Below are 16065 nucleotides of genomic sequence, written 5' to 3' on the forward strand. Positions count from 1 at the left end.
GCATTACAGCTTGCTATCTCCAGATGTTCGAAAAGGGGAAGGGCGGATTGCTTATCTGCACAATGTTCTAATAGGAGCGACTTACTATGTGCGAGGGGAGTGTCAAGCAAGGGCAGTTGGGGTGATCACGCGAGTACAAACGAAACATGCGAACTAAAGCGCGCCTCTGTTCTGTTTTTTGTCAGAGGAGAGCAACGAGCGCGTGCTGCATCATATGGTTGATTCACTCTGGTTTTTTTTCTTTCATTGAGGCCCTAAACCCCAGCCGCACCAGTTGATTAGCGAGCCTGCCGGAAAACTGCACTATAAATGCTATTGTGCTTCCGCCAACCATGCTTTAAGCAGCATGCTTATGCAGGTCACAAAAGCCATGTGATATCTGGTCCCGCACTATATGTGATGATGATGATGATGATTTATATTGGTTTCCCCTTTGTAGCGGGGTGATGACGCGTCATCTTACCATATACCTATGTTTTGCCCTCTTGGTTTAATACTAGCTCTGCTTAGGGCAGGCACAAAAAGCTTATTAGGCACAAAATACTTATTTTTTTGCCATCACCGGTGGTAACGGTCCTAGGCAATGTTCCCTTCTCTGCTTTTCGTCGACCGGCATTCTAATCTTTTTGTCGCCTCGACAGCCTTGAAGTTAACTCATTCTGTGCTACCCTTAAATCCTAGGGCTTCTGGATGCCGAATATTTATCTCATGTAGATTTGGATGGATACCCTCGCATTATAGCACCATGTGCCACATAGTTTCTGTTTCTTTTCCGCAGACCACACATACCCCATCATTTTGTGAATACTTCCCCACAAAGCTCTTAGTTCGCAGGCAACCTGCTCTAGCCTCAAAAAGCAAAGCACTACCCTGGGAATTATCGTAGAAATTTTCCTTTCTGATGTCCAATTTCTCAGCCCTGTACATCTCGAACGACGTTTTAGCTTCCATTTTTTTCTCTCCATTTATTTGTTTCTGTCTGCCTTGCCTCTTTTTTTTTTTTTGGTTACCTTGGCTGTTTGGATTCTCCACTGTTCTTTCCGTATTTCATTGTTAGCCTTCCAGTCTTCTTTAGCCACTGCGTGTCCACGCTTTTCATGTATAGGTACCCAAAAACCTTAGCTGTCCACCTACGTTGATCCATTGCTCTCAACCTCCTCTCAAAACATATTTTACTCTGCGCTTCTCGAACTTCAAACGACGCCCAGCCCATATCTCCCTGCACTGCTTCGTCAGCTGTTTTTCCATCCACGCCTGAGGGTTTGTGGGTTTATGTGAGATTTGAACTCGGACTACCACAGCAGGCTCCATTCGGGCGACCTGACACCCTGACACGGGGGGGGCCCGAGAAGTCGCCTGGTGCGTGCCACGTGACACGTGCGCAGGTGGGCTCTGACTGTGGGCCGCGTCAATTGCAGCAAGCCTGCCTGTCCGAGTGGTTTGCATTAAAGCATGAAGAAATGAAAGCAGAGGGAGGAGGAGTGTCTGATCCACCTTCAAACAAAGTGAGCAGACTTGACTGCCTCTCCTGGCTCTATTAATTTGCGGTGCATCTAAACAAGCTTTTGAAGTTTGAAGGGCACTGAAAACACTGTCTGATCGCGGCCACTGGATCAGGTGAAAGTCTAGAGCAGGTAGGTGATTTTTTTTTCTTGCTGAACTTGCACGAAATTTGTGCTCTAAAATTATGTCCACTGCATCACTGCCAAGATTTTCAAGATTGTGGTAGTGTTGGAATTATGCTGCTGACCAAGGTGATGTGGCGGCGATTGATCGTTAAAGCGTCTGTGGTTTTGTCTTTCACCGAGCAACGGGAGGTGACTAAGGCTCCACTAAATCGTGAGAGTAAGGGTCTTGAGTTGCAAACAAGAGTCCATGAAATTCACTTCAGTTTCTCTCTTAAGTGGAATATCAAGCGAGTGGGCTGCAGCTTTTAATGTTTGACAGAAAGACCTTGAAGGACTCGAAAGCCACTGGTGTATAGTGTCCATGCACTGACAATTGGCTGTGCAGTGGCGTCACTGAGCTGCTCTGTGCTATTGGTGGCTCAGGGTGGCAGCCAACATAGTGGTCGACGCAGTTTCTGTAGGACTACAGCCATTGTTATTCCCGTCTTCTGCATCCACCCATGGGTGAAAACCTCTCGGTGACCAGCAGAGGTGTTCATGTTGCAGTGGGCATGTGGTGATGGCAATCTAAAACGTTCTCAACAGGCAAGGTCGGGCTTCTTCTTGCATGTATTGCAGTGGTAAACTGATTCAGGTGCTGCCTTTTAGCAAGTGGAAGAAATGAAAAAGCACTGCTCTGATGTGTCACCAGACTTTCTGCTTGACGGGGCCCATTTCTTGCCTCGTTCATTAACTAGGCGGGAGAGATGTCTGTTGGCCTGTGTTGAAGAGCAAACCGGGAGTTGGGGGCTCTGTTGTCAGGTGACGTTCGACTGGATGTCGGAAGGGGTTTAAGCAGCTTGAAGCACTGGTGACACTTTTGGAGGAAATGTTGGCTGGCGAGAGTTGTGCGGGGTATGTTTCGGAGTGGTGTAAATGCAGCACAAACAAAGCACTTGCGAAAACAAAACAAAACAAAAAGAAAACACGTGTCCTGTCGCTTTCTTGTGCATGCCCAGTTTTGCACAGAGTCTGTGCTTGTGCAAAAGTTTGGCCAAAGTGCAAAAATGCTTGTATGACAGACGTTTTGGGGCCCATTAGAGTTCCTCAAGGTGGTCTTAAGTTACCCCTGTGTAGCCCTGATGTGTTGAATGCAAGTCTGCTGTCGACCTTTGTGTTACACCAGTGGACAGTGCTGTACTAGTGGCCAGATAGTTTGCCTCGTGTGCGAGACGTTGCAAAGCGAGGTGCTTGATGTGCTGAGCTGGGCGGGGCAGAGGCAAGGAATGTGTGTGGGGCTGATGGGCGGTGACGCTGTCTGTGCAGCGAGCGGATCCGCAACATTGAGGCGACGGAGGAGGCCAAGCTGAAGCTGATCCGGGACCGGCTGGCTCGCAAGGAGCGCCAGACGTCCTTCGTGCCCACCAACATGGCCGTCAACTTCGTCCAGCACAACCGATGTGCGTCTCCCTTCCTCCCCTGTCAGCTTGGGACGGAGCTCTCCTCCCTTTTTCCGCACTGGATTCTTGCGGGCCTGGAAATTTCTGCGTTCAGTGCTTGGGCCTGTCTGGCAGTGGGGTGCACTGGAGACGAGCATGGGCAACAGGGTCTCAAAGGCCAACCTGCACTCAAATGTTCGGCAGCATGAAAATAACGTCATTTAGGGGTACTCATAACGGGGCAGTAGATGCAAAGCAATGCGTTCAAAACGGCTCGTGAGAACTGGCGTTTTTGGAACCGAACCTGCAAAAAGGCGGCCATTACCAGCAGCTGGATGTGATGTAGGGGATGGATCACGCACGCCAGTGCCAGCAGCCGCTTGCAGTAGCCTCCAAATGCACTTGGTGACGTCACGTCTCGCATCAGCTGAAGTGAATTAGACCGCTCGGCAGTTATTTTTGCATCAGAATGCCTGCTTGTGTAGTAATCCTCGACATTGCAAGTAAAAAGCTTCTAGGTTGAGATTTGTAAAGCTGTTTGCTCGTGCTCGTGCTATATACAAAAGGAGGTTTGTTTAGCCGGCACCTTTCTCTTTCTTTTCTTGATGGCAACAAACTGCGCACTGGCAGGAATCAGTCACAAACTGCCACGTGCTTGCGTGCGAACAGGTTTCTGAATATCCACCGAGTAACTTTCCACTTGCTGCACGTCAGGGGTTGAATTGCAAAATCAATCTGAAACTGTATGTCAGCTTTCAAAGCTAGGTGATGCACTAAAACGCAAAGCAGTTGCCTATCGTCCACTGTTTGCTCATTTCACCATGGACAAGTCTATTGGGGTAAACTAAATCTAACACTCTACAAAAGCAAGCACTTTATTTTGAAATCAAAAAAAGTAATCTTGTTTATCGTTTAGGAGAGGACCAGTTTCGTTAGCTTATTTTTGTACTTCGCGAATATGACAGCTGATCTTTGTGCGGATGTGTTTGTTGCTATGAGCGAGGCTGATTTTGGTTCACATAGTGAGTCAGGAAAAAGTCACACAAATGTTTTTGCCCGTGTCTAGAAGAACTCTAGGAAAGTCGCCAAACTTTGGGAGAGGTGTGAGGGATGGAGGTGGTGTTGGGCCAGCCCAAATGCAGCAAACGTGGCTTGCGGAAGTGCAAGTGGTCAAGGATTCACAAACGATCCTTTTTTCTGTGAAAGATGCAATAGGAATGATAAATTTACAGGCAAATGCACGTTTGGCACTATATTTTCACGAGTAAAAATGTGTATTTTTAAGTGAAAAAAGTTTTGCTAACTCCAGAGGCGCTGGAAGCATGCGTGTTGTTAAACATCGAGGCTTCGAATCTCTCTTATGTCTTTGAAAAAGTGTTGGATATTGCTACCTATGCGGCTAGCTTTAATATGTGATGCTGGCGGCAGTATAGTATTGTGATGGTGTCTCAAAAAAAAAATTCCGGCAAACACTTCCCTGCACCCGTCAGAGTGCCATGCCAAATGAGACAGAAGCGCAATCTCCACGGACAGGTTCCTCTTCTCTGCCACAAGCCGCTTGGAATTTGTTTTGGCGACCCTCATCCTGGTGCAAACGTTGTCAGCTACAGAGCTACCTTAAATGACGGTAGTTCATGGGCTCTGTGCGTATGGGGCTTAGGATTTCGCCATGATGATTTCACACGCATCAAATTTGGGCAAGGAAATACTATTTGAGTGCAGTTGTCCTTTAACACTTAGCTGGCAACCTTGAAAGATGAATCGCACAGCATCTTTCGGTTAAGTATGAGGCCCCCTACTAGCACTGGCAGCCAATGACATTGCGTCTGGGTGTGTCTGGCATGTTCCTGTCTGCAGTTGTTTTATTTCGGAGGAGAACTGTGAGATTACAGTACAGCCCAGTTTATGTGCTACTCGATGTACGAGTTGGGCCATTTTGCCCCTAGTGATACATTCAGGCTTAACTATTTCGGACGATGTGGTAATTCACAGTAATGACTGCACAGATGATTCCACTCGAAGTTTGGATTTGTATTTCAATTTACGGGGAATATTTTTCTATACATCGAGAGAGCTTTAGTACTGCTCTTAACTACCCTCGTTTGTAAAAACTACAGTGCCTACTGTGTTTTTGTTTTCTTTTCGACCTCTTGGGCACGTGTAACCCTTTGGCAGCTTCCATTAGGTCAGCCAAAGCAAGCCTTGCAGTTTACGGCGCTGCCACATTTCGAAACACCTAGAAGGCAGCCACTGCTAAGCTGTGAGCTTGTTGCCCGATTAATGTCACCCAGGAATTGGAAACAATTTCCCCACATGTGGGTGGGTCATTAAGGCAACTGGATAAATTCTTTGCTGCCAGCACTTGCTGCTTAAAGGTGGTACTGCAATGGCATTGCCTCCTTGGTGCAGTCACGTCACTAGCAAACTTGCACAAATGGTGCACTGCTGCAAAGCTGGTACAGTCTATGCCCATTACAACGAACCCTCTTAATCAGGGAAAAAATGTCCACTGTATCCGAAGTGTGCAGTATCCGATTGGGAGGGGGGGGAAAGAAGGGTATATGAGGGTGGCATGGGAACTTTGACCATTATTGTATGTACTACATGCTACAGACAATTTGTTCTTTATACATGCCTGCAGTATCTCAGCACAATGTTCATGCGGGGGGAAAGAATCGCCGAACGCTATTGGCAGCGGCTTGGCTTGGCCACAACAATGACCCGTTCTACAGCGGCAATTTTGCCAGAAATAATTGTTTTCTCACCAAAATAAACAAAGAAAAACCATATTGGGTGCCAGCACCATGGAAGTCCGCTATTAGCATATTTCCACCTGAAATTTAGTCTGTTGTGGCTGATAGTCTGCTGTAGCCGGGTCCGTTATGAGCGGACTGGATTCCACTTAAAATACATGGGGACCAAACAAACCAACAGAAATAAATGGTCGGTTGTAAGTGAAAGTCTGTTGTTGCCGGGTTCTCTCTAACGAGCGTAGACTGTACCAAACACTGAATGTGGTCAAAATGGCAGCCAGTGTTCTTTGCTTCGATTAGCTGCAGTTTCTGATACTACTTGCTAGATTTCTATGTTCACTACGGAGCCTTGACATGGTGCCAACGGTGTGTCGCTTCTGCAGTTTAGACGAGTGCTCACTGCACCTCATTGCAACTGCTTTTGATCTGAGCTAGATGCCTCACGACTCTGAAACAGCTCACAGCCTTAGATAGGAATGAATGCAGCATTTTGTTCAAGCTGGGATGATGTACGAGGGCGAAAAGAGAAGTGGCAAACAAACCTGGTGCGCTGACACGCGTCCGGACGGTGTCAGCACCGAGTGTGTGCAGCCCTTGTGTGCTTGTTGGCTGAGCTGCCTTGCCCTGGGCACGCAGTCAACATCGACGACGGCAGCCGTTCGCGCTACGCCCGGCGCATGGCAGCAGCGCGGGAGAAGGACAAGGAGCCCCCGCCCCCCAAGCACGTGGTGGTCATCGCCGAAGCCGAGGGGGTCACCGCCGACCTCATGCCGGGCCGCCAGGGCAGAGGTGAGGGCTGTCTTCCTTGCGGGGCTGGGCTGGCGCAGCACGTGGCCGGGATATTGTGCCTTTTGTGAGGCTGACGTATGCACTGCCAGAGGTGGCCTCCCATGCTCCACCACGCTGCTCGGCAGCCCATGAAAGGCAGGCTGTTTCACACTGGCTTAGCCTCCCGCGATCACATAGACGTGCTTTCAAGAGTCGTGACTCGTGCATTTCGTGCAGGCTTGTCCTTCCAGTGACCATGAAAGGCTGCAGCCACCCCCGCGTGTCTCAAAACATTGTGCTGGAGTAAACTTGTAATGTGGTCGGCTTTTGTTTCTGCCTAAATTGAAAACTTGCTCCACAAGGGAGCCTTTTCTGCATTTTCAGAATTAGCAACTCGGTTTCTGGTTTTCAGGAAATGCTTTCCTTTGTTCGGGTAATTGTCGCCCACTTGAGTAGAAGGCAAGCGTGGCAGGGGGCGGCAGGAAGTTGGATGGGCAGATGAGATCAAGGAGTCTGCACAGTTAGCACAGGAGCGAGATGATTGGACATCCATGGGAGAAGCCTTTGCCCTGCAGTGGCCGTACACACGCTGGTGATGAGTAGATGCAAGCAACTGGGCGGCATTTTCTTCTCATCAGCTGAGCTGCTTTATTTGCCGGGCTTTGTTTTCCATATTTTAAAGCCTTCTCTTGTTGCTTCTTTTAAAGTAACGCCTTAGTGGGCAGTGATAAGTATTGTGTAAAAGGAGCCAGTCTCATTTCCGTAACCATTTATTGCAATACTAATGAATGAAAACGAGTTTCAAAGATAACACCAGCAGAGCCCAGTAAATTCCCCAGACTCTGTTGTCCAACCCCAACCGGGTGCCTGCTCAGAGCCTGAGCAGACTTCGACCACCCCCGTTGATGGGGAGGGCACAGGTGAGTCTCTGCATCCGCATCAACCAGATGATTAAACGTAACAATTAATTGCAGAGCTGACGAGTTGGGAGCAAAGTGCAATGGGGTATTTGCAATAAGATACAATATATGTATTGTAATTTGTAATACAGTTAAACCTCGGTGTAGCGAACTTCAATGTAACGAAACCCTCGATGTAACAAACCACGGAATTTTTCGTAACTTCAAGTGTATGCACACCATGTATTTTCACCCTCTGTGTAACGAAGGCCCGTCTGCCGCAATTTCAATGTAACGAAATTTCATGAAGAACTAACCACGGAATTTAAGTAGTACAGGTATACTTTGGGACACGCAAGCGCCGAAATGGGGTCTCAATAAAACACTAACGGCAACACGGGCCGCCCAAGCTGCGGATGCAGCGAGCCACTTGCCTACAAACTGCTTGGAGTGCATACACGGCTGGCGCACTGTTTCTATCGGAGCTTAATCGTCTACGCGGGCATCAGCGTGAACCGGATGGAGCGTTTTCTCCCCGCAAAAACGCAAAACGCGCCCTGCAAGCCACAGGCGCGCTGACGCAGCCGCGGAGACCACCCGCGTGATGTGGGTAGTTCCAGCGATCGCTTCTAACCGCTCGCTGAAATGCAACTCGAGGGGCAAACGAGAGGTGCACGTGAGAAAGAAAACGCGGATAACATGGGCGAAATATTTCACAGTAAAACGTCGTATGCGTCGCTTATGAAAGCGCCCATCAACTATCCTCCGGTGGTACGCCTAATCACCTCTGGCAGGGCTGCCACTGCTTTGCTGTTAATTCGAGTTCACTCATGCTTTTTGGGTTTCATCGTTCCAGCAAGCATTTGTGAATCTTTACAAGCCTTGCGCGCGAGTTCTTCTCTCTTTTTTTTTTTCCCACACGTGTCCGCGATTGCGCGCAGGCGGCGGCTTCCGCCTGCCTCAGCCAGGAAGTGGCTCGTGCTGCGCGCGGCAGTGGGAGGAGCCTGACCAGTATCACCAATGGGGAGGCACGCACCACCCTATGGCGGGAGCTTCGAAATGCTCGGGGATGCTGGCTGGCCAGAGGATTAGGCTTACCGCCGTGGAGGATATTTGATGGGTGCTTTCGTAAGCGTTGCCAGAGTCCTTCAATGTTTTACTGGTCACGAAAGTGCTCCGTAACTCAATGGGAGAGCTTCATATGCTGCGTTTGGCCGCCGCGCGGTGGCGCCACCCTCTCACTGAGGTCACTCTTTGGTCGGCGTTGCGCTGGCTCGAACGGCGGAGCCGCGGCGAGTTGTGTTTGTTTTGTGCGGAAAAAAAAATGTAACGTGCATCTCGCGCTCTTGTGATGCGACTTAAGTAGTGCAACAATGGTGCCGAACATGTGTTGCATCCTGGGATGTCGTTCCTTGTACAACGATACCACAGAAAATGTTTACTTGTTCTGTTGACCAAGCAACAGGGAGCTGCGTGAGAAATGGAGGCACAGCATTCCAAGGCAAGAAACGGGGGATATTAGCTTCAATTATAAGTGTGTGACAGTGTGTGGAAATGCACTGTGTGTGAGAATGGAAAAAGCAATGTACCCTTTTGAGAGCATCGTGGACCTAGAATTATACAAAAGTAACTTAAAGCCAGATTTTTGTCATATCAGTCAGGTTGTAGCGGTGCTTCATAACCTGTTTGCAAACTTGTATTACCTTGCGCTCAGGCTCGCGTGTAAAAACGCTTTGGAACATGCTTGTGCTTTTACTTTTCATATTTCCACGAATTATCCCTTAGGGTTCGTTTTGTTTGTTTTGTAACCGCGCGTGGCCAATTCCGGTTTCTTATCTGGCATTTCCACCGGAGCGCCCGTTTGCTCTTTTTGTCGTACGTCCCGTAGGGCAATATTGTTTGATATGAAAAGGGTGCCACCTTGTCGCTAACTTGATTGTTTGTTTCTTCGACAATGTTCTCGATCCTATTTCCATGGATCTGAAATTAATAACGTTCGGAGAGTAATGCATGCATACAAACGCCACGCAACTCACTTTATCGACGTTCATCTGTGCATATCACACTGCGGACTCCTTCTTCGACGTTTGTGTTTCATTCTAGTCTTTTGTAGAGCAGGAGCTCGCTAGCTCGCTGCATTCAGAAAAGCTTTGCGACTTTTTGCTTGAAGAAAAGAAGCAATAGAGATTTAAAAATCCGTAAACACGACGGCACAGCGCTTGTGCCAGAGCACACAGAAGCCGTTGCCGTTCGCGGCCGAAGTCTACGGTAATTTACTTCGAAAAATACAACCCCGTTGAAGGCAGGTGATATACACAATGAGTGGACTATTCATCGCTAACTACTATGAAAAAAAAAACACTCTTAATCAGCGCGCTGACACGAAAAGCAGAGAGCGTTTGCACGCCAAGAGCTGGCCAATACGCCGCACACGCGGCGGCTGGATGCCCTTCGTGCGGCGGTGGCGCCTGTAGTGGCGTGCGCAGTCCCTATATGAAACGAGCGCCGAAGTGTCGTGACCAGTAAAGCATTGAAGTACTCTGGCGTTCCGTGTGACGTTTTACGGTGAAAATTTTGCCCACGTTATCCACTTTAGTTCTCGCATGCCCCTCTTGCTTGCCCCTCGAATTGCGTTTCAGTGAGCGGTCGCTGGAGCTACCCGCATCGCGCGGGCGGTCTCCGCGGCTGCGTCAGCGTGCCTGTGTCTTGCGGGGTGCGTTTTTGCGGGGAGAAAACGCTCTATGCGGTTCACGCTGGTGCCCGCATAGATGATTAAGGGGGCAGACTGGTCTTAGAGCTATTTTTTTTATTTACCGACCAATTTTAATGAAACTGCACTGCGTTATAGAGTTTTTTGTGCTGATTTCAAATCTGCCATTAGATTTTTTGTGAGTTGATTATATTTTGAGTTAATTAATGATTAATTGCCATTATTTTGGGTCACAGTTACAAAATAACCACTCCATACAGAATGGCAATTACCACGTGGCTAGGCACACAAATGACTAAAGAATACAACATAGGAAGAACTTTTTTTGATTCAGTTATTTTTGGTCGTTTTACAACACAGAGAACTTCGCTTCTCCAGCACTCTGCCAGAAATGGCTCGCAGGTGGTGCCAATTGAACACAATAATAGTTTTCCAAAGCCTTCATTTGAAAAATTTGTTTCCAACATTGTATTCTCCACACATTTCGGTATCAGAAGCAAAAAGAATTAATGTTGTACCTGCTCTGGGTGCCAAGATATCTGAGGATGAAATGCTAGCTTTGCATTGCAAGAAAAGTGCCGTTTCACCATTGAATTCTGCACTAACTGAGCTGTAGAGTGCACTTTAAAATGCTATTATATTATAATAATAACAAAATATGATGCCTTTTGATGAGGATATATACTGACTGATAGAAAAATGGCCGTGTAGGCTAAAAATGCCATTTTTGAGAAAACGCTTTTTTTGACCGTTTTTCGGCCCCAAAGACCCAACTGCCCCCTTCAGCTTCGACAGAAACAGAAACAGTGCGCCAGCCATGTATGCGCGCCACGTTTTCTTTAGCAGGAAACGCTTCACGGGATGAATACTTCATTATAACCGCGAATTTTAATGTAGCAAAATTTCAGTGTAACGAAGTAAATTGCGAATTTTACCGACTTTGTTCCGTCGAGGTTTAACTGTATGTACATCTATATTTGCATGGTATACGGCACGCATGCATCGAGGATAGAGCCAGGCACTGTGAGAACTTAAGTAGAACACATTCTTGGGTGCATACGAGTTCTAAAAATTACCGTAAAATTCCGAGCAAGCGCCCCCACCCGTGCAAGCACTTCCCCACCACTTCAGTGCTAATTTCAAATTTCCGCGCCATTCCGGGGAAGCGCCCCCCCTCCCTCCGCTCAGTTATCGCGCACCACGTGCAGGCAACCCTGGTTTGCTGGAGCCAGTCTAAGAATCCAATCCAACCTGCTTCACCCGAACGCTGCACGCCATTTGTTTCTTTGTTTTGGCAGTAGTAGGTCATGCATTCCTACACAGTTGCAAAGAAAATCGAGGTGATCCGATGGCACTGAGAGCACGGGAAAAACGTGCACCCGACCTCTCGACAGTTCAAGCTCGACCGAAAGCGCATACGGGAATAGGTGAAGAGCTTCGACAATCTCCTGCAGCAAAACTTCGGAAAAGCAAAACTTCGACGGAAGCTAGCAACGGCGCCCCAGTGTTCAGCGAGTACGTGGACGATGCGCTGTTCAAGTTCTTAGAGCGCGAAAGAAGCGTTGGACGCGCCATTAGCAACCGGCTGCTGTCTGAAGAGGCTGTGAAAATAGCAAACAGCATGCAGTTAGGTAACTTTGTAGCTTCCAGCCACTACATAAGCAGGTTTGGAAGCAGCGGTTCGGCGTTGCAATGCGCCGCGCCATGAACGAGAGCCAGAGGACGCCCGAGGAATCTGCAGAGGCATTAAGCGCCTTCCGGACTTCCGCGAACTTCCTGTGATGGCGAAATGACGTCAAAAGGCAACTTTAAGAAGCCGTCGTGGCAGCAGGTCCTTGTGGCGCGCTGCTTCAAGGGGTGCGGCATTGCAAACGCAATCGATGGCTCCGAGGACGGCGACCTGCACGGCGGGTTGGCAGATGTCGGAGCCGTGGTGCCAGAAGACCGGGGCGGACTGGAATACGAGTGCGCCGAACTGTTTTTTGCTACAGACTCTGAGGAGCCTTTCGATGGTTTTGAAAGTGACGAACAGCAGTAAGATCAAGCCGTGGCACCCGAAGACTGAGGCAGCAGAGTGCTGTGAACTTTTTTTTTTGCTGCTAAGTTTTCCACTGGTTTCCAAAGTAACTAACAGTAACATCTCTTGCGTAATAAAGTTCGTCTTCCTAATGAAAGTTTAAAACCGCGCGCACTGCGTTTTTTTTTTTTTCCCGTAAAAACAATTGTCGCCGCCATCTTGAATTTCGGTGCCGTTCCGGGATAGCGCCCCCCCCTTCACATTGCTGGCAATTCCGCCTTGCTGAGGGGGGGCGCTTGCTCGGAATTTCACGTTAGTGCTGCCTGCTGTCACAGAACTAGAACTGTTGACTGACAACTTGGTGCAACATACGAACGGCTGTTCCCCCACCCCCAGGACCTTTTGTCAGCCCATCCCCCCTTCCCCGAGTCCCTTCTTTGGTTGCCCCATTCACTTCAAGTGCACTTAACCTGTTTTGGGCCAACCCTAGCACTGGGCTGACCAGTACTGGTAGCCTCGATAGACTGTTGGAAAAAGAATACCTATATCAGTCATCAGATTAAACTCCGCAGGCCTTGTCATCTTGAAGTGAAGGCACTGCGAACTGGGCAACAGCGGTGGCTCTGTTTCAGCCCTGGAACCTTACTAGAGGTTCCAGGGCTGAAGTAACTGCAAACGGGCTGTTCACCTTTCGGGGGATCTTGGGGCAAAAACTCAGCAATGGAGGTGTTGCACGTGAACACAGGGGTGTCGCCAGTCGGTGCAGTGGTCCTCTTCTGAGCCAGAAGCAAGGATTTTGAAAAGCAAGGATTCCACCAGTTCTCAATGGGGAACATGCGCAAAACAAAACAGTGACGGCTGTGTCCTATCCGGACGTCAACAAAGCGGTGCTCACTTAGTTTTCTAAACAGTATTGGTGCAACGAGGTGCCACTCCTCGAGGTGCAGGTAGCCTCGAGGCGAGGCTACCTGCAATGGCGCCTTGAGCGTCTGCGACCGATCCTCGAACAAAGCATGCTGCTCCAGATTTCACTGAACGCTAACCCGATTTCTGCGATAAGAACTTCAGATGCAAGTCAAAAGATCACGCCCAGTCACTATATTTCTGTTCTGACGAGGACAGCGCTTCAAACCGGCCTTACACACTGCCAGCTGTTCGCCTTCCAGTTTCGTTTCCATACGAGGGTACCTCCGAGGGTGTAGTGTTGCTGCTTAGTTGAACTATGGAGTCTCCGATAAATTTTTATACTGTTCCATTTCAAAAATGTTAGGTGGCGCTGCAATAGAGGAGGCTCATTGTGCTGTTCTTTTTATCGCGCAACAGCTACTCTGCCAAAGTTTGCAGGGCACGATTCTAGCGCATCGCACCTCATTCCTGCAAGCAAGGCTACAGTTGCGATTCAGAAGATTATAATAAAGCTCAACTTTATGTTTTGAGAGCTAACTGACTGTGATAGTCAACAAGCATCAACCACAGAGTTTCGTTTTCAACTTTATGCTTGTTTTTCCGCATGGCGTGCTTGTCCCAAATATTGTGCTGGCTGTAAACGCAAAGTCAGTCATCGACAAGATGTTTTTACGTTATGTGGGGGCAAATTGGTGCCTCTGATAATGTGAAACCGCCAGATTTCTTCCATGGAACCACCCGAAATTGCACGTTTTAATTGGAGGTTGGGCTTCACCGCATGACGCGAGCACCGCACGTGCTAACAGTTTTTTTTATATCTGAAAAACTGTTTCACGCACGTCGACATTTTTTCTAGGGCGTGTTTTTGAAATGTTTCCCTACAAAATGTATGCTTGAATTTTTTTTTACTACCGGTGGTGTGTTATTACACAACTCCTTTTTTATCATTTTTTTTTTACATTTTGACAAAAATTTTGATTTTGATATTTTTTTCGCAACTATGAAATATGGAAACATTTTATGAATGGTGTTATTGGAAAGGCCGTTAAATAATCTGCATTTTGTGGTCCTGTAATTAGTGCATAATCAATTTTTCTAGCAGAAAAAAAAAAGTTTTCTTGGACCCCTAAAAATCGGCTAATTTCCCCGCTGCAACGAAAGAGTTAATGAAAGTGGAGGTTGGTCTGGTGTTCCCCTCCCTCACTGTGCTCCATGGGCAGTCACTGTTGAACCACGACTGGACAACTGCAGATTGCCTCCTCACAAGAAGCCCAGGCACATTTCTACGTTTAAATGCCTAGCATGAAACCGCTTTGCTGTGAGGCTGGAGTGCTAAGAGAGCCTTTTTTCTACGATGTTAAACTATAGTGTGGAGATTAGGCATCTTTCTCTTGCGTGTTTTTGAAAGTTGTGTCTGTGAAACCTACATTATTAACTTTTTCCTAAGACATATCAAATTTTTTGTTCCTCCTTGGAAAGTTGTTGCTGGCATTTCAACTAGAATATTTCTTTTATTCATTATTTGTTAGCACCCAATTGGGGCGTCAGTATTGTTATTTCAAAAGCAGCTTCTTTCAATGCAGACATGGGTGGGCGTGCAGTGGTGGCTGCCAGTTGACCTCGTGCTGCGCTGCCCTTCGCATCAGGCGCTTGTTGCGTGTTTTAATCGCCAGAGGCAAAAGTGTCATGCGACTGTAGACAGTCTCTTCTAGGTGTGGTGAACAAGGTGGGAAAGTTTTGTTGAAGGGACGTGGTTGGAAAGTCCAAGGAGCAGTGTCCCTCTCGTTGGCTAGGCCTGGTTGCCCTTGGCAGCAGCTGTTTTCACAGCCCTGTCGGCTGAAGCGTTTTTGAGTATGCCTGTGCCCATTGCTGATGCTGTTTCCCTCACTGTCTTTCCCCTCTGCACCCTGAAGGAGGCAAGGGGTCGTCGAGGTCCCGGGGCAATGACGACGAGAAGGCCACGGACGACTTCCACTTTGAGAAGTTCAAGAAGCAGTTCCGGCGCTACTAGGGAGCCTCCACCTGGCGGCGGCATCATCATCCTCTGTTCGTGCCGTGCCCGTCATCATCAGGTGTACATAAATAAATGCATTCCTAATCATTCCCCTACATTTGTGCCTACGATGCATTCCGTTCCATTCTTGTCAGGTGTTACAACATGAGTGTTGTTTAAATAAGGAAAAAAGCAACTGACTGTTACAGTTGTACCTTGCATTTCAGTGCTTTCAGTGCAAACTTTTATAACGAAACTGAAGCTAAGAGAGCCGCACGCAGTATCAGATATAACGAAGAAATATTTGACCAGGAGGTGGAGAAGCTACTTGGAACAACCCCCGTAGCCGAAAACTGCAGAAGTACGAAGGCCCCTTTGTTCGTTGACCCTGTGGTAAACCTTCATCCTGCTCAGAGATTCATCAAATAGATTAGGACGCAGGCCTGTATCGTCAAGGAACTTTGTTCTGTTGTAATTTCGCGTACTCATGTTCCTGTTCGTTCAGGTTGAAATGCAACTAGGACAAAAGTAAGGGTAACCTTGTTTATAATTAATTCGAAGCCTAAAAAACTCATTTTTGTATTAATTATTTTTCTACAAGCCAGACTTTTAAATTTTTACTCCTACTGTTACAACAAATATCAGATAACTAATTTGCTGTCCCGTTACTAATTCAATATTACGAGGTTCGACTGTACTATACACCATTTTCCTTGCTAAAGGTGGGCGCCGCCATTTGCTTTTTCTGACCGGACGCTAGCGCCGTCTATGAAGCGACCGCCGAAACCTCCGTGCTGGGCTGTTAAAGTGCTCCGTTCTTTCCGTGCGTCTCCTCGCTACCCGTGCATTACCGAGTGAACCGTAGTGGTTTGGCGTTAATTTAGCGGTTGCAGTGCTTGTGTGTGTGTGTGTTCTGTTTTGTTTTCATCATCTGTGTACGGATTTTAGGTCCTAAATTGCTGTCAGAGCGGAA

General features: G+C 47.8%; 1 protein-coding gene across 1 annotated transcript in view; it reads left to right on the forward strand.

Annotated features, from left to right (window-relative positions):
• LOC144176047 (splicing factor C9orf78) overlaps window positions 1-15210 on the forward strand; it is a 39309-nt gene extending 24099 nt beyond the window's left edge. The window contains exons 7-9 of the mRNA XM_077705167.1: window positions 2934-3067; window positions 6436-6588; window positions 15013-15210. Of these exons, the coding sequence (XP_077561293.1) occupies window positions 2934-3067; window positions 6436-6588; window positions 15013-15110 (385 nt within the window). The 3' untranslated portion in view covers window positions 15111-15210. The remainder of the gene's footprint in view (window positions 1-2933; window positions 3068-6435; window positions 6589-15012) is intronic.
• The last annotated feature ends 855 nt before the right edge of the window (window positions 15211-16065 follow it).

The sequence above is a fragment of the Haemaphysalis longicornis genome, unplaced genomic scaffold, assembly GCF_048455015.1.
Source record: "Haemaphysalis longicornis isolate Haplotype H1 unplaced genomic scaffold, Haemaphysalis longicornis Haplotype H1 scaffold_3, whole genome shotgun sequence".
In the NCBI taxonomy this organism is placed as follows: domain Eukaryota; kingdom Metazoa; phylum Arthropoda; class Arachnida; order Ixodida; family Ixodidae; genus Haemaphysalis; species Haemaphysalis longicornis.